Below are 18,850 nucleotides of genomic sequence, written 5' to 3'. Positions count from 1 at the left end.
ATTATCACATAAATTCCAAACTTCCTTACATAACCTACAATCCATAAACAAATGATCAATCATTTCCATGCTTTCATTACACAAGGGCCATTCACTAGGAACCTGAATATTTATCTTTATTAGAGCATCATGAGTGGGGAGTTTTCTATGATAGAGCAGCCACAAAAATATTTTCACCCTTAGTTGACATGGAGCTTTCCAAATCAGATTAAAAGCTTGAACTTCAGGGAGATCATTTTCTTTTCTAATAAATGTATAAGCTGATTTAGTTGAAACATTACCATCTTTAGTGTCAGGCCATATCCAATGGTCATTTTTTTGCGACCCTAAATTTAAAGGGATTGCCATGATTTTTTCAACCATATCACTTGGCAAGAGAGAAGAAATCAAGTTGATGTTCCAATCACCAGAAGTAGTTATACCGTCTTTAACACTCCTCAAATTAAAATTTGGGAGAGGCCTATGCAACCGCTTCTACCTACAAGTAGTCCTAGTAAGCCATGGGTCATACCAAAAAATTAGTGTCTTCTCCATAACCAATGGCATGTATGAGTCACTCCCTAAGAAATTTACAACCTTTAGCTATTCCCTTCCAAATCCAAGAGTCATGACCTTTTACATATGGGTCCAGAACATCAGTTTCCTTACCGTATTTACTAATTTGGACTTTGGACCACAAACTATCTTGGTTACAGTAGAGGTGCCACACTAATTTAGTGAGAAGAGCTAGATTTAAGGAGTGAAGGTCCCTAATTCCAAACCCTCCAACATGCTTAGGAGTCAAAATCTTCTCCCATTTAATGAGATGCAATTTCCTGTGATCAAGAGAACTTTCCCACAAAAAATTTCTTCTAGCTTTGTCTACATCTTGGCAGGTGCTTAAGGGTAAACAAAAAATTTGCATGGCATGGAGGGGAATTGAGGATACAGTATATTGGAGAAGGGTTAATCTACTAGCAAGACTAAGAGTATTTGCCTTCCATCTTGCTAATTTGGTTTGAACACGGCTGACCACAAAATGGAAGGTATGTTTAGTAATCCTGCCACTAAAAATGGGGAGTCCAAGATATTTATCAAGGTTGTTAGAAGCCCTAACCCTAATATTTCTGGCCAGCATTCGGGTGTGTCTATGGGGAACATTCTTTGATCTGAATAAGATAGACTTATTATAGTTGATTGTTTCCCTAGAAGCATTACAGAAATTATCCAAGATGTTTCTTATACAACTGAGTTGAGTAATAGAGGCCTTTAGAAAAATAAACAAGTCATCTGCATAGAGATGTGAGATAACTCGGGGCTTGTTCTAGAGAATTTAAATGGCTTCATCTCACCATTAGCCACAACTTTATAATGCATACCCAAAAGAGTTTCTAGACAAATTAGGAATATGTAGGAGGAGAGGGAGTCCCCTTGTCTAAGACGCCTTGTGGGTTTAAATGGTTCAAGAGACGAATGTTAATGTTAAAACTAGGGGGGTAATACAACTCATGATCAAATTAAGCCCTCTTAGGAATTTTAATGAAATCAAGAGACTTTTTAATAAATGACCAATCAAACTTATCATAAGCTTTTTCAAGGTCAAATTTAATTCCAACAAAATCTTCCTTACCGCTTTTCCTTTTGAAAGAATGGAGAACTTCATGTAAAATGATCACATTATCCTTTAAATTCCGGTCGGGGACAAAGCTAGACTGGTTTGGGAAAATGAATTTCGGCAAGAGTGGTTTGAGTCTAGCCACAATAAGCTTCACAATTACCTTGTAAATAGTGTTACAAAGACCAATAGGACATAATTGATTCATTGTTTCAAGGTGTTTCACTTTTGGAATCAAAACAATGTGAGATTGGTTAAAATAATCTGTAATTTCAGAGTTGTCAATGCATTCAAAGATTGCATCTCTGAAAGATGGGCCCACAATGTCCCAATGATTTTTGATAAATTCAGAAGTAATGCCATCAGACCCAGGCTTTTATTGTTTGGCAAACTCCAAACAATGCTTCTAATTTCTTGTTTTGTGACTGGGGTGAGCCATTGATCAATATTGTTATGAACATCGCCAAAACAAGGATCAAGGTTATGATTTCGATTGACTGAAGATGATGAGTATAAACTAATAAAGTGATTTCTGCACATCTTTTTTAACTCATCATTATCAGTAATCCACACATTATTTTCTTTAAGGGCTAAAATATTTTTTGATTGACCCCTCTTAAGAGCCATAGTATGAAAGAATCTGGTGTTTGAATCACCATTTTTTAGCCAATTGAATCTGGCTTTTTGGCTCCATAGAATTTCCTCCTGTTTTAGGATGTTGAAATATTCCTTATGGAGAAAAAAAATGAAGATCATTGAAGAAACGAGAAGGCCTTGTTTCCAAAAGTTTTTGGATTCCCTCAATTCTTTTCAAAATGTGTCTTTTCCTTCTGAAAACATACCAAGACTTAGTGAAAGATGGCAAAGCTTTAGAAGCATTACAAACTAGAGAAATCACTAAGTTAAAAAAAAAAATGAGACAAAAGAGGTAGGGTGCAAATTGGGAGGGGCCAACCAGGGCCCTAATTTTATAGAAAAGTGGAGAGAATAGAGGAGAATCGGAGATGATTTAGAAATTCCTATAAATTAAATCTGAAGTATAAATGGATGGGGCTCGGAGAGGATAAGTAGGAAATTAGAAATTAGAGATAACTTATAAGAGAAAATGAGTTTGTTTTTTTGGGAGATACGGTTGGAGGAGAGAATAGATGGGCTTGGAGTATCTATTGGGGCATTGGGCTATGTTTAGTTTCAAGGAAAAGTTGGGGAAATCTATACAAGGTTTGTCAAGGTTTCCTTCAAAACAAACATGGATTTGAGATGGATCAAGCCTATTTTTTACCAATCTATGCTTCCAAACCTCTTCAAGCCCTTCCTGAGTCAGGTTATACTTGGGAGTGTTGCTCCAATCTTGCAACCAGCAAAGCTGAATTGCTCAAGCACTGCGAGTAAAATTTTTAAGTTTTAACATGCTCTGTATTGGGCTTAGTCTACAACTGGGCCTATTGTACATTCGTTAATGAAAAGTATATTATTTTTATCCTATGGACCTTAGGCCCATCTATCTTGAGTGCTGAATAATGTGCCTAAGCTAAGCTGGCATTTGTCAAGGCACATAGGGCAAATCTGCAGAGGCCAAAGACATAGGCCCCCTTCTGTCTTTTGGTAAGTATGGTAGAAGTAGAACACGGTTGAGGATTTCGTCACAGTGAAGATGCAAAGGCCGATGGTTTCTGGTTGCATTGGCTCGTCTTAGAAAGATTTCTTAACTAAAAATTTACTCCAATGGATGAACTTCGCCACCCATGCCCCCTCTCTCTCTCTGTCTCTCTCTCATTGACGCAAGATTGGAAGGTTCAGAATAAAATCATTAAATCGTTCGTTACTTTCGTCTAGTCCGTCTGCAATTGCCACAAGATCAAGGATCGGCGGCTTCTGAGTTAATAAAATGCCCAACACTTTCCAGCGCCAATCAATACCCCCATGAAATCTCCAAAATCTACATCTAATCACCCCATCCTTCTCCTCTTAGAAGAATGCAGGACCTTAAAGACTCTGAAGCAAGTTCACGCTCAAATGATCACAACGGGTCTCATCCTCCACACCTTCCCTATCAGTAGGATTCTTCTCTTATCCTCCATACTAGCCCCACCCTACGCACTCTCCATCTTCAACCAAATTCAACACCCAACAGTCTTTCTCTTCAACACTCTCGTCTCCTCTCTCGCCGCGCAGGACTATACCCACGTATCTTTCTCTCTTTACTCTCGAATCCTTTCCGACAAAACACTCAGACCCAACAACTTTACTTACCCATCTCTTTTCAAGGCTTGTGGGTCTCACCCGTGGCTCGACCATGGTCGAGCACTCCATGCCCATGTCGTGAAATTTCTCGAACCTACGTCCGACCATTTCGTCCGTGCTTCCTTGCTCAATTTTTACGCTAAATGTGGCAAACTTGCCCATTCTAGGTACCTCTTCAATCAAATTTCAGCACCTGATCTTGCAACGTGGAATTCTATCTTGGCTTGCTATGCTCGGAGCAGCACTGCTAATGTCGCTGGCACGAACGCTGCTAGTGAAGACACTGGTTTGGCAGTTGAGGTCTTGTCTCTGTTTGGTGAGATGCAGTTGTCCCCAATAAGGCCGAATGAAGTCACCCTTGTTGCGTTAATTGGTGCCTGTGCTGATTTGGGTGCTCTTACTCAAGGTACATGGGCACACGCGTATGTATTGAAGAACAATCTTAGTTTAAATCGCTTTTTATGCACTGCTTTGATCGATATGTATGGGAAATGTGGGTGCCTACATTTAGCAAAACAGGTTTTCGATCAATTGCCCCAAAAGGACGCATTATGTTACAATGCGATGATCAGAGGGCTTGCGATTCACGGACATGGGCAACAAGCACTTAATCTTTTTAACACGATGACATATAACGGTGTGAGGCCTGACGAAGTCACCATTGTAGTAGTAATCAGTGGGTGTGCACATGTTGGCTTGGTTGAGGAAGGTCGTAAATTGTTCTTATCAATGAAGGAGGCTTACGGCATTGAGCCAAAACTAGAGCATTACGGGTGCCTAGTGGACCTTCTTGGTCGAGCTGGACGGCTTAAAGAGGCTGAAGAAATAGCTAGGGCCATGCCCATGAAGCCGAATGCAGTGTTATGGAGGTCTTTATTAGGGGCATCCAGAGTCCATGGTAATTTGGAGTTGGGGGAAGTTGCACTCAGGAACCTAATACAATTAGAGCCTGAGACTAGTGGAAATTATGTACTCCTATCAAACATGTATGCTAGCATCAACAGATGGGATGATGTGAGGAGGGTGAGGAAGGTGATGAAAGATCAGGGCATTAACAAAATGCCTGGATGTAGCTTGATTGAGATTGGTGGGGAGATACACGAGTTTATCATGGGAGACAGAGCACACCCTCATTCAAAAGAAATTTATTTGAAGATTGAAGAGATAAGCAAGAGGCTAAACGCATATGGTCATAGGCCAAGCACCAAAGAAGTGTTGTTTGACATAGAAGAGGAGGAGAAGGAAGATGCTCTCTCCTATCACAGTGAAAGGCTAGCAATTGCTTTTGCTCTTATTTTTTCTACTTCAAGTGTCCCTATCCGAATTATAAAGAACCTTAGAGTATGCGGTGACTGCCATGCAACCACAAAACTTATTTCTAGGATATACCACAGGGAGATAATTGTGAGGGATCGTAGCAGGTTTCATCATTTTAGAGATGGGGCATGCTCTTGTTTGGATTATTGGTAAATAGGGTGAAACCCTCAATATTGTTTCTTGTTTGTAGAATCAAAAGGATCTAAAGAGAGACCAATTCTCTCTCTCTCTCTCTCTCTCTCTCTCTCTCTCTCTCTCTCTCTCTCTCTCTCTCTCTCTCGTTTAAATCTGATTGATAGGTTTTAATAAAAATTGTCGTTGTCATCATCATCATCATCCAAGCTTTATCCCAACTATATGGGGTTGATTACATGAATTTTGCTTCATCAATCTATTATATTTAAAGTTATATCCACTATTAAACTATTAACCTATGTCCTCAAATCAGGATGATTTAGGGCTTAAATCATTATCACTTTTAACCATCCGAGGGCAAACTTGTTGGTGTGTTAATTGGTTTGTTCCAGCATTGATGCAGAATTGAATCCCACAACCAATACTTTGGGAAAAACGGGATCAAGGGGGAAGTTATTAATGGCGCATGGCACCGAATACCAAAAAAAATCATCGTCATCTTTTAATAGTCTGGACCCAATCTGACTGAACTGAGAAATCGATCAAAACTAACTCTTTATATTTGGGTCGGTTTTTATTCAAGTTCAGTCGGTTTTGGGTGGCCGATTCATCTACCCAAATAGGTTGGTTCGGTTGGCCAAATAACTTCCAACGAAACCAAACCGATGCATGTACACCCCTAAGTGTTTCAAAGAGAGTTCCTGTGCAAAGTCTTTTGTACAAGTAGGATGCAACTTGAGTGGGCCTAACCCAAACCCAAATTGCCCCGGCCCACATTTTTCAACTGGTTGCACTTGGATTTTCAATTCTTAGGTTCACAAATTGGGTCTAGGCCCAAAAACTCAAACTTTTCTAATTTTTGAAATGGGCTTCGGCCTAGCCTCAAAGTAGCCCAAGTCCAGCCCGAGCATACATATACATACATTGGTACATATACATGTTGATACATACATACATACATACATACATACATACATACATATATATATATATATATATATATATATATATATATATATATATATATATATAAGATGCACATATTTACACATGCTTGAATACTTATATGTAAAATATACTAATTTTCTATTTAAATGATTAAATTAGTGATACTAAATTGTTTTATGCAACTTTTTAGTACATTGGACTTAACAGGCCCGATCCGACTATAATACCAATTTTTAGTTTGGGCTGGGCCTAGATTGCAAAGATCACTCTTGACATCAGAACCAGTCCAGACTCGGGCTTTAAACCTAATATTTAGGGTTGGGTCTTGATTGACCTTAAACCCAATCCAGCCCATCCAACTTGCTGCCCGTACATACAAGAGCCGTCAACCAGCAAATCCTTCTAAATTTGTTGGATTATCGGATAGGTCCAAAAAATCATATCAATGTTTTCAAAACTGGATTGGACCAGACAGTTGGACCGAAAAAACAAGGAACCGGTCACCTGATTGGTTCCATTTAACCCTAAAACTGTTTTTTGGCCAAAAACTATTGATTTGGTCAGCGAACCACAGACCTGGGTGGTCGAACCATCAAATCATTTGACCTGGGAGCGGTATTTAGCCATTTTTTGTGTTTTTAATTTTTTTGTCTGAGTGGGCTGTTCATTCAAGTCAGACGGTCAGACCATTCAACCCAGGAACCAGGCCCCAAAATGGTTCCCTGTCCAATCAGGTTTTAAAAACCTCGAAGAATCATATAGATTTATTTCCAGTAGAGTCTTTCTTTCTTTCTTTATTTTTTTCTTTCATTTTGCATTATCCAATGCTCCCTTTTTATGGAAGCAAGGTTCAAATGATAATAAGATATGATATAAAATTACACATATAATATTACGCGAGTGGGTCCATAGCTCAGTGGTAGAACATTTGATTGCAGATCAAGAGGTTACCAGTTCGAACCTGGTTGGGCCCTAGCCTTTTTTCGATCATCAAAGCTATTTGAATCATTTGCAATTTTTCTTTTGGTATTAGTCATTTGCAAAATATAGAGAAACTATAAAAATCACATGGGCATCAACTCAATAAAATCATAAAACCTTAAATTGATTACCCTATATGAGCTTCAATCCAAATTCTAACTTTTAGATGATTTCTTTTTGTAACAATTCATGAATAGTCTAGTTTCAAATACCCCTCAAGAGGAAACGAAATAATTTCATTCTCAAATCTTCTTACCCAACTCCCAAACCGGACCACCAAAGTAATCCTTCATGTGCTTTCCAATTATTATTCAGTTGGCTCCTTCGCTCATTGTTAGAGCCTTTAGTTTTGGTTATGTTTGGTTTGAAGGAAAAAGTTGGGAAAAGTAGCAAAACTTTTACAAGTTTTGTATTTGTAACCCTACCTTTTCCCTTTGTTTCTCAACTTTTTTCCATTAGACCAAACACAATCAGCCTTAAAGATTACATTACTGTCTTGCCTGCCAACTGATTGGGGAAATAAGGTGGTTTCTATTACTTAGGAGGGTGGTAGGTAGTCTTGATCAAGGATTTTTAAATATCGATATGATACATTCGATACAGGGTATATCGTATCGGTATTGGAGCACAATATAGGATACGAATGGAAACACATCCTGTAAGTCACACATATCAGACCGATACACAACATCTTCTATTAAAAATGTAAATGATGATAATGGTGTGATTTGAACTCAAAACATAGTGCACATGGCACGAAAGTCTTTGATTGCAATACTTAGCGAAATAACGTAATTTTTATTAATGGATATCCAAAGAAATAATCAATATTTGTGTTTATCAACTCCAACTAAAAACTAAGATAAATAATATTTAAAATTAGTATTTTATAAACAAATGAAATAAATAATCTATCAATTCTATATTTACATCAAAATATGATTTTAATCTTAATAGATTTATACAAATAAAATATTAAAAGTAGAATAATTACCTTATTACTTAAAACTTATAAATTTGCACATGATATATATCTTACAAATTTTATATAATTTTTATAATTGTTAATTAATATTTTGTTTTACATTAAATGATAAATATATTTATCATTTACCAAAAAATAAAAAAGGTTTACAAGATATTCAAGAATATAATATTAAATTGAATATATCAAATCCACTAATGTACATTTATATGAAAACAATTTTTAATTTAAAAAAGTTTATAAAAATAAAAAATTTAATAATGAAATAATTATTTTAATAATTAAAAATTATGAATTTACATATGATATATATCTTAGAAATCTTAACTGATTTGATATATTTTAAGTTAAAATTACATATTTTTATAAATTATTAAATGATAATTTATTTTATATTTGAGAATTTAATATTTAGTTAACTTTTTTTGTTAATGTTAAAAAGTAAAAATAATAAAATAGAAAATAATTGATATAATAATTAGGATAAATATAATAGGTCCATCTTGGACTCTTAATTAATGCCTTGTGTGATATATGTACATTTTTTATATTAATTATAATATATTTTTATGTACAACATTAAATATATATTTCTTATATTTACACTATTTATAGCTATTTGACCATAAATTTAGTGTTATTGATGTATTTATGAAATTCACATGTGTTTTTCTAGTATATCTAAGTGTTTTCATATTTTTCATATGCATCCATATATTTTCAAAGCATATCCGTATCTAAGTTATCCGATATGATACTCGATACCGATACTTTAATCTTTCGTCTTGATACATATTCGAAGTTTGACTGCCCTTAAAAACAAATATAGTCTATCTTTTCTTATACTGTTTTGGAATAAAACTGAGAAAACGCCAGCAACCCAGAAGGGATCTATTAGCCATTATTAAATAGGTATCATCATTAAAAAAAAGAAAAAAAAAAAGAAAGAAAAAGTGACCCAAAGGTGGAAGAATTGGCAACCATTACTTCAAATTTAGGTGGCTTGTTCCACGAAGCCGCTAGCAACTCATCAAAAAAACAAAGGTCAAGAAAAATAAATAACTAAAGTTTGTTAATTTTTTATGATAAATAATGTGAACAAGTGGAAACTTTAAACAATTAATTCTGTTAAAAAATAGTAAAATCGAATTAAATAAACTAGACAACTACATGAGATTGATTGTTTTAACAAGAAGACAAATTGCTTTCAATCGGAAGCCAAATTATAAATAAAATTGGCTTTAGGGATTGGTTGAAGGGCACATAGTTTGTGATACCGGGAACCTCATAAATGGTGTGGTCCACCTCCATCCTTACGCCCCCATGGTCCATGGATGAGACTAGAGTCTAGAGAAACAACTTAAATTGGGGATGGGGTGGGGGGTATTTGGGTAATTAAAATACCATATTTTATTACCTAAAAAATTCCCCCCGTCGGATTTGAGAAACGAACTCTGGAATGAAGGCTTTGAAACTGCAGCAGCATGTGGAAGACTTTAGTACAAAAAAAAGACGAGTCCACCTTGTCAAGTTAATTATGGATTATTTAAAAGGGCGTGGCTAATGACTGATGAATCAATTATTGAAACCTGATCAATCAAGAGATTGTTCAAATCTGACGGTTGAATGCTTCTATTCGTGTGTATGAGAGAGAGAGAGGCTTATGCGGGAATAAAGTTGGGATCATAATTGGATATTTTAACATATATTATGGTATCGTCATTTCAAAAGGTTCTATCAGAATTGGATATTTTAATTGATGAAGTAACAAACAATAGAAATGTTCTTTCTTGCATGCTTTTCGTGGAAGAAACAACGAAGATTTTAATGGTTCGTTATCATCTAAAGATTTGTTATGGGCCTAATTGGATTTTGATTCATATATATTAGATCCAGATCATGATCCAAACAGGCAATAGCCCTAGTGGTGAATCGTGGAAGTGAACCAAATGGTGGGAAACGGAGATATTTGTTTTAATTTATCTTATTTTCCACTTTTGCTCTTCCAAATGAAAAGATTGAGGGAACCTGGGACGTTTTATTTACTTGTTAAGAGTTGGTTGAATTAGGGATCACTCACCTAATTGGAATGAGAATTGGGAGCTCCCTCTCTCTACAATAAACTGAATTGTCTACTAATTGCAAAGTTTCAAATATATCATGATCATTCATTTAATACACAAAAAATAACCAATGACAAAGATAATTCATTAAAGGGAAATTGTCTAAAACTCACCATAATTTTTTAAGAATTTCTCTTTACCTAACTTTTTAAAACGTCCAACGGTCTAGGAAACCTCATGTTTAGGGATGGCAATTTTTCCCATTCTCAATGGGGATCCAACTCGTCCGACCCCATCAGGTCAGGCATGGGGTTGGGGATGGGGATTCATGAGGTCCCTGCCCTGCCTTGACCCCAATTATATATTTATATATATTAAATGTTATTTGTATTAGATATATATTATTATATTATTTATATTTTATATATATCAAAACATATATAAAACATTATTTATAATTTAATCTTTTATTTATTTTAAATAAATTTATTTTTCAAAAAAATACTATTATCTAAAAAAATTCGGGGATTCAGGTCCCCGCGAGGAATCCATCCCCGTCGGGAATCGGGGATGGAGGACAAATTTTATCCTTAATAGGGATTGGGAACAAGGATGGGGGTTAATTTCATAATCGAGGTTGGGGACAGGGAATATGATCCCCGCCCTGTTGCCATTCCTACCCATGTCAATAACTTAATATTAAAGAGACCAATAAGTGTTAATAAATTACCATTTTACCCTTTGTTATATTAAATCCATTTTTCAATATTCCAAGTGCTTTGTTATTATTCGACCCAAAACCCATTTTTCAACTTCCTTGGAATACTTTCAAAGATCATAATGAGAGCAAAATCTCTCCCAACAAGTAGAAATCTTATATATAAGGCAGTTGGGCACTTAAGGGCATTTTAATCATAAAAATATGTTTAATAAGGCTAATTTGCCATGCAGGGGCAGTTTGGTCATGAAATTTGCATTTATGCTGATTTGGACATGTCAATGAATAGTAATGGTGCTCTAGCAGATGGTGACTTTTGGGGAAAAAAAACTTGCTAATATGGGGTTCCTTGGAGGTTTTGAAAAGTTATGGTGAGTTTAAGAGAAATGCTGAAAAGTCATGATGAACATTGTTCTACACATCACACAATACTATTCAAGCATGTCTCATCCAAAACACCCTTATATAATGATTGTTCTACACATAAATAATGCAATTGCATGCCATTAGCATACCAATGAGGAGGTGGTTAAACATTGTTCTTTGGAGGTATTTGTTGGATTTTAATTTCATTAGAGATTAAATCAAATAGGTTTGATTGCCCAATTACATGGGAAATTGTACCTGCACACTTGTTTGGAAAAATAGTTTTTCTCTTACTAAAACCAGTTTTGAACTTGTCCCACATTGGAAAATTATAAGTTTTGTTTTGGAATTTTTAATAGGAGTTGATTTACACTCCTTAGATAAAGAGAGGAGAGTATGAAGGCTTGCTACTACACAACGCGTGCGTGTGTGTGGTGCAATGAGGTGCCCTTTGCTCGCACCCGTGTAGCTTGCGAATGGCAGCTTTGGTTTTGGTGCAATGCTGATCATTAATGTGATCAACGGTCATGATTTGATCAGGTGTGATCAAGAGGCACAATTCAAAGTTAACAATCATTAACCATTAACTACATTTTAAACAGTCACAATATTTAAAATTGTGACTGTTCAAGGTGCCTTTTTTGAACTAGCACCTTCATGACTCTTCAGAAGAAGCACAAATCAAGCATTTGCACACACACAATATTTTCGAAAATCACTTCCTCTCACTCTCTCTCTCTCTCTCTCAATCTGGTCTACTACAGTCTCACAAAAGGTTTCTTTAGAGACTCTTCAACTTTACTGGTTACAGATTTTCATTCAAGGCTCTATTGTATCCTGAGAACAGATTTACTTATAACCTAACAACAAACTAAGTGAAACTGAGTGGGGTTAAATAACGTTCTAAAGACAATATCTTCAGACACACCTCAGAGCTTCTCCTCCAAGTTAGGGGAAGTTTTATATATTGTCATTATTCATTAAAGTTAGGGGAGGTGGTTATAAACGATCTCCCCCATATTTTCTCCTTTCCTTTCTCTAGTCATATCTACTTAGCTAGAGACTAGAACCTAAAGAAAAAAGAAGAAAATTCATAGTCACAGACCAATTGTTACTTGCACTTAGAAGACTACAATATTACCTTGTTATAAATGACAAAAACTTAGAGATGGCAATTTGATCCTTCCTCATGGGCCCCGCCCTTCCTTGCCCTGGTGCCCTGGTCGGGGTGGGTTTGGGAAAACCCAAAACTTTAGGGATCAAGGATGGGGCGGGATGGTATATGTCCATCCTACCCTAACTATATTATATAACATAATTAATATGTTATGTTATGATACAATATTATATATTATATTATATAATATAAATTAATTCTAGATAGGTTTCAAATAAAATAAAAAAATTATAAATATACGAATAACTATGACGGGGATAGGTTTTAATTTGGGGTCAGGGATGAAACAGGCAAAACCTGGCCAAACCTGGCCCCGCCCTGCCTCGTTGCCATTCCTATAAAAATTCCCCTTTCCCCTCTTTTTTCTAGAGATTGGGAATCGATCTTCTCATTCAATGCTACTCTGAATTTTATCTATTGTACTGGTTGGAAAATTGTGTGCTTCAATTTAAAAACGAGATTATAGTGGAATATTTGTGGCTTAGGATATTATGAAAAATAGTCTAGCTTAAGTTTAAGTTGTTAGTATTCTTTTCCTGTGACATACGTGGTGATCATTTTGGAGTTGTAGATGTTGATTTTATTCAATCGAGGGGGTATCATGTCATGAAGATAATTCATACAATCGTACTTCATCCTTAAATTTAAAATTCCGACCATAAAACCACTAAAGAGAGAGAAATATCTTCTAGCTGGTTAGGCTTCCTTATAAGAAGAATAACAAGATAATTTTTTTTAAGTTATCTACGATCATAATCTTTGATATAGGGCCAAAAGAAACCATTTTGCAGTAAGATTACTTTTTAGATTGGAAGTCAAAGAATATGCTAAAAAGCTTGTATAGTTGGGCAAGAGGTTTGGCAGATCGTAGATATGAATTTCTTTTAAGAACATAAGGAATTAATTTTACTAATAAGTTGTTTGTCTTTGAATGGAGCACTAAACACTTTTTTTTTTTTTTAAGCCGAAAGGTGTTGCACAAGACTTTAAGGAACAACAAACACTTACGGCTGTGTTTCGAAACGATGCAAATAAGTGTGTATGCAAATATGTAGAGTGTAAACAAGTATGCAAACATGAATTTCAATAATGTATATGCATTTTTTATTTATTTTTATCAAAAGCCCACTTGAATGCAAATTTACTTATTTTTGATTGATGTACTTTTACATCTTATTATCAATGTAAATATGCATTAGTATGCCATTTGTCAATGCATAAATGTAATATTGTCAAACACAGGCAAAAATGAACCATAATGAAAATTTACCCTGAACCGCGGGATTTACACTCCATTTGCATCATTTCCAAATGCAGCCTAAAGAACAAGATGAGAACTTTGTTAAGAGGCAAGAACAACAATGATATCATGTGAAAGCTCTTCTAAAGTCTCTATTATATCTCCTACATTTTCTATGTGTTTATGTCGATCCCCATGACAATATTTGTAGGATTTGAACATGAACATAGAGGTGGTCAATTGGTCCTTCCTCTTCCATCTTTTGTGTTTTTTTCTGTTTAATTAGAAAGGTAATGAATAATGATCAGTTTTTTTATTATTTTAATCTATATCTATTTATCTATCCATCTATCCATACTACTATAAAAAGTGGGAGTAGAATTTTGACAATCTTTGTAGGATTTGAACATGAAGATAGAGGTGGTCAATTGAACCTTCCTCTTCCATCTTTTGTGTTTTTTTCTGTTTAATTAGAAAGGTAATGAATAATGATCAGTTTTTTTTTTATTTTTTTATTTTAATCTATATCTATTTATCTATCCATCTATCCATACTACTATAAAAAGTGGGAGTAGAATTTTTGACTAAAATACCCCTCTTTTTGAAATTGGTCACTCTCTATTGTGAAAGCATAGGTTATAATTTTATTGCTACTATTCACTTCACTCTTTTCCCTACCATAAAGTCCTATATTTAAGGCATTAACTACCATTCTCTTATTAAATCGTATTTTTAATGTATGTTTGTTTCTTAACACTAATTTCAACTAATTAAATCCATGAACAATAATTTTAAAGGTATAAAAAACCATTTTTTTACTAATCTAAAAGTGAAAGCATTTTTCTTGTAACAGATAAGGAGTTCAACATTTTGGGTTAAATCGGTCAACCTACAATGCCATAATTAAATACTAAACAACAACAACCTTTTGGGTTATAGAAAATTTTGGACACAATTCTAATATTATATTCATCATATTAAACAAAAACAAGCATGATAAATGATGAAGGATGATTTGACCCGATCTATGAAATGGCGACACGTGGACACTAACCCGATGTAAGCGACAGCTCAGCATTGCGGCCCAGTACAACTAAGTAACGGGCCCATAAAGCAGCTCGCCACATCATATCGTGCAAAAGGAGGAGCTCGCCATGACGCAAGCTTCGGGTTCCCCGAGCTACCCCCAAAGGGATATTCCGAGGCAACTTCAGCTCGTAAGCTAAGAAAACCAGCTCGCCCGAGCTTCCTAGCAGACAAGTCATCCCGAGGACTAATTCTACTAAGGGTACTCTTGGAGTATTCCGAGCTCGCGAGTGGGCCGCACGAGCATTCCACAGGAAGCTTCTATCTGACAGGCCATACCAATCAGACTGCGCCATATCCCTTACTGACGGCACAGTCCCTGTCCTTTCGATAGTCTGCGCCTTTTGAAAACCGGAGGCGATTGGCGGCACATCTTCCATAATTAAGGTAGTCGCAGCTGCACGACGTTTGGAATTAAAGGCCACCTTAGCACATTTTCAGAATCTGAAAAGTCAGGGAAGTCAGAAGATCTCTTGATTCCCGCAAATGCATTTAATAGGGGTAGTCAATCAAGTTTGAATTTCGGTCAAATCAGTCCATCGCGCTTCATAAACTCCCCGTGCTAAGGTGATACTCTTAGCCCGAGGAGTGAGGGGCAATTGATGAAGGATGATTTGACCCGATCTATGAAACAACAACACGTGGAAACTGACCTGACGTAAGCGACAACTCAGTATTGCGGCCCAGTACAACTAAGTAACGGGCCCATAAAGCAGCTCGCCACATCATATCGCGCAAAAGGAGGAGCTCGTCACGACGCAAGATCCAGGTTCCCCGAGCTACCCTCAAAGGGATATTTCGAGGCAACTTCAGCTTGTAAGCTAAGAAAACCAGCTCGCTCGAGCTCCCCAGCAGACAAGTCATCCCGAGGACTAATTCTACTAAGGGTACTCTTGGAGTATTCCGAGCTCGCTGCAAAGTAGCTTGCGAGTGGGCCGCACGAGCATTCCACAGGAAGTTTCTATCTGACAGGCCGTACCAATCAGACTACGCCATATCCCTTACTAACGGCACAGTCCCTGTCCTTTCGACAATCTACGCCCACATCTCTCAGTAGGCAGAGGCGTGCCTATCACTTTGGGTACGTGTCACTCGCCCAAGTAAGGAGTACGTCACAACGGCCACCTGTGCAGCCCTGGCATGTAACGGCAGTGGCAGGGGGCCCAGTGGTGGTTATGCCCGATCTTACAAAGAGCGCCCCTAGAAAAGCGTGACCTCCACTCAGCCTTCGTTTTTCCCTTTACTTCCCATACACAATACTAACTTAAGCATCGGAGTATTCCCATCGGGTAAATCCCCGGAAATCTTTCCTTTCATCTTCTCAGGTGCCATTCGTTGTCAACAAGGAGCCAGTTAGCAGTCAGCTAGGAGTGCCTGGATCGCGCTACATCAATAAATAAGAAGTATTTTTTATTAATGATGGAAACATAATATAAAATTTAAAATTAACCTATAAATGAAACCATTTTTCTATTTGAGTAGTGGACCAATGGTTCAAGCATTCAAGTAAAATGGTTCCGTACTATGATGTTATAGTTAAAATTGATTTTTTTATAAAAGATCGAAAACATACAAAGAAACATTGAAAAATTCAAATAAAACTTAACCTATCTTTAATATTATATATTAATCTTATCAAGCTAAAAATGAGTGTGATAAACAAGAATTGTTTTTATTAACTATGTAAATGAAATATAAAATTTAGAGCTGATCTCAAAATAAATTTTTTTTCTTGTCTAGGTGGTAGGTCAACGGTCAATCCATCTTAATCAAGTGGGTCAAGCCATGATGTCATAATTAAATAATAAATATTTATAAAGAAAAAAGAGAAAAATACAAAAAAGTACATGAGTTTTGTAGAAAAATTTAAACGCATCTCTAATATTATATGTTCATCATATTAAACAAAAATAAGTCTGAAAAATAAGACATGTTTTTACTAATAATGGAAATGGAATACAAAATTTAAAATCAGCCAAAAAAAATCCATACATGTGGTGGGTCAGCAAGGGGTGTCAACGGTGTTCAAAAATCTGATTTCGAATTTGATATTTGACATAATAGAATCGAATTTGGATAATTCAAATATCTAGTCGATCAAATTCGGATATATCCTGAACCTTATTCAATTCCATAAATATCAAAAATTGACAGATTATTTAATTCTTATATATAATATATAAAATATTATGTATATAAATAATTTATATATTTATACAAAATAAAATATTTATTTTATATATTTATTAATTATCTAAAATAATTAATTGATCATATTCGAATCAAATCGAATTTGGATATCAAATTTTCTAATCGGATTCGTATTTGGATATTTTGATCCATTTACATCCCTAGAGTTAGCAATTCAACCATTAGGTCAAATAGGTTAACCCATGATGTCATAATTAAATAATTTAAAAATAGACTCTAAAATATAATTTTTTTTGTAGAAAAAATATGGTTGTATCTCTAATATTATATATTATCATATTAAAAAATGTAATAAATAAGAAATATTTTTATTATTGATAGAAATAGAATACAAAATTAAGAAAAAAAAATTAAGGTGTAACCTGTGAACTCCCTACTAGGTCAAGAGATTCAATGTTTCAATTAGCTAGGTCATAATTCTCTTAGCTAAGTTAATGCTTTTTTATAGGCAAGCAAATTAGTAGTAAATGGACCGAAAATTTTAATTAGGTGATAAGTCAATTAACCCAGCCAATTGATATGACTACAATATAAAACATTGATAAAAAATAATGTTTTAAAAATTGATTAAAACCACATTTTTCTTTTAATTGGACAAATCAACATCTGATGCAATAAATTAAATAATAAAAATAAAAATATTATAAAATTTATAAAAAATTGAGCATGCCTTTAAAATAATATATTCATCATATTAAACAAAAATATGTATAAAAATGAAAATTATTGTTATTAATGATGGAAATGGCTAAACTACAATTGGTCAAGTAGGGCCTTGGCAACGTTCTGCGAGAGAGTTTCTTCTGTTCCTGATGTTCTCGCGGAACAAAAACGCATTTGACAAAAAAAAAATGAAAGAAATGAGTCATTCCCGGATGAGAACAACACACAAAGAACACACTCTTTGGGAATAACAAATTGATGCTACGCTCTCAAAAAACATATTCTCTGGGAACACATAGTTCCCACAATGTCTATGTCTAATAACAAACATGTGTGGGACGTTCCCACGTGAGAGAAGGGGTGTTATTGTCATTTTGCGCAAAAATATAGATTCAATCCCTATATAGCAGTCCTCATTCATTCAACCTCACTGCTGCTACAGAACCCAGAAGAGAGATGAACTCATGCTGCATCAAGAATTGGATGACGATCGATCGGAACACATCTCCGGTGAGGCAGCAAAAGGGGTCGTCGGAGCTAAATTAGAGAGGATGCTTGAGAACGAATAGCAGGTCAGCAATAGCCGTTGAGTCTCGACTGTCGGCCATCATTGGTTTCATATGTTCAATAGTCATTGGGTATCAGCTGCCGGCCATCAACAAGTCAGCAACAACAAGTCATCAACAGCCATTGTTGTCGTCAACCCATCAATGTCGAACCCATCATAAGGATCCGATCTTAGTTTATTTCAAGCCGCTATCAGGAATGGAGGTTAGTACCTTCCAATATTTCTAATTCACATCATATTGCATGACCCCTCTTTGCTCTCCTCCATTACTACCACCCACGAAGCACCATCATCCGTTGGGACTAGCATCAGTGGCCCTTGGGTTGCCATTGGGGAAGGGCCACACCTCCTCTAGCTTGGACCAAGACCCAAGAGTCGGGTTGTAGTACTTGGCATTTAATTTGAATCGCCCTTGGGTCTCGATGTCGTACTTACTAACCACCTAGAACCTGTTGTCACTATTGGATTTTAATCTCATAAGAGATTAAATCCAATGGGTTTGATTGGTCAATTACATGAGAAATTGCATCTGCACACTTGATTGAAAAATGAGT

At 35.7% G+C, this 18,850-nt stretch overlaps 1 protein-coding gene and 1 non-coding gene across 2 annotated transcripts; both read left to right on the top strand.

Annotated features, from left to right (window-relative positions):
- Nucleotides 1–3,178: 3,178 nt before the first annotated feature.
- On the top strand, nt 3,179–5,482 carry LOC148879097 (Pentatricopeptide repeat (PPR) superfamily protein). Its single transcript, XM_088965930.1, has one exon. The coding sequence runs from the start codon at nt 3,518–3,520 to the stop codon at nt 5,306–5,308; it is 1,791 nt and encodes a 596-aa protein (XP_088822056.1). The 5' UTR covers nt 3,179–3,517; the 3' UTR covers nt 5,309–5,482.
- A 1,658-nt stretch (nt 5,483–7,140) lies between these two features.
- Nucleotides 7,141–7,212, top strand: TRNAC-GCA (transfer RNA cysteine (anticodon GCA)). Its single transcript has one exon. It is a non-coding gene; the product is annotated as a tRNA-Cys (tRNA).
- The last annotated feature ends 11,638 nt before the right edge of the window (nt 7,213–18,850 follow it).

Source organism: Nelumbo lutea, chromosome 1, assembly GCF_056320005.1.
Source record: "Nelumbo lutea isolate HS-2025 chromosome 1, American lotus-T2T, whole genome shotgun sequence".
NCBI classification, from domain to species: Eukaryota; Viridiplantae; Streptophyta; class Magnoliopsida; order Proteales; family Nelumbonaceae; genus Nelumbo; species Nelumbo lutea.
The sequence above is the reverse complement of the archived record's forward strand: the minus strand, read 5'-3'. Positions and strand labels throughout refer to the sequence as shown.

Bases quoted from the DNA above. Each gene is read 5' to 3' on its own strand.
- LOC148879097 (XM_088965930.1), top strand. From the start codon at position 3,518: ATGAAATCTCCAAAATCTACATCTAATCACCCCATCCTTCTCCTCTTA.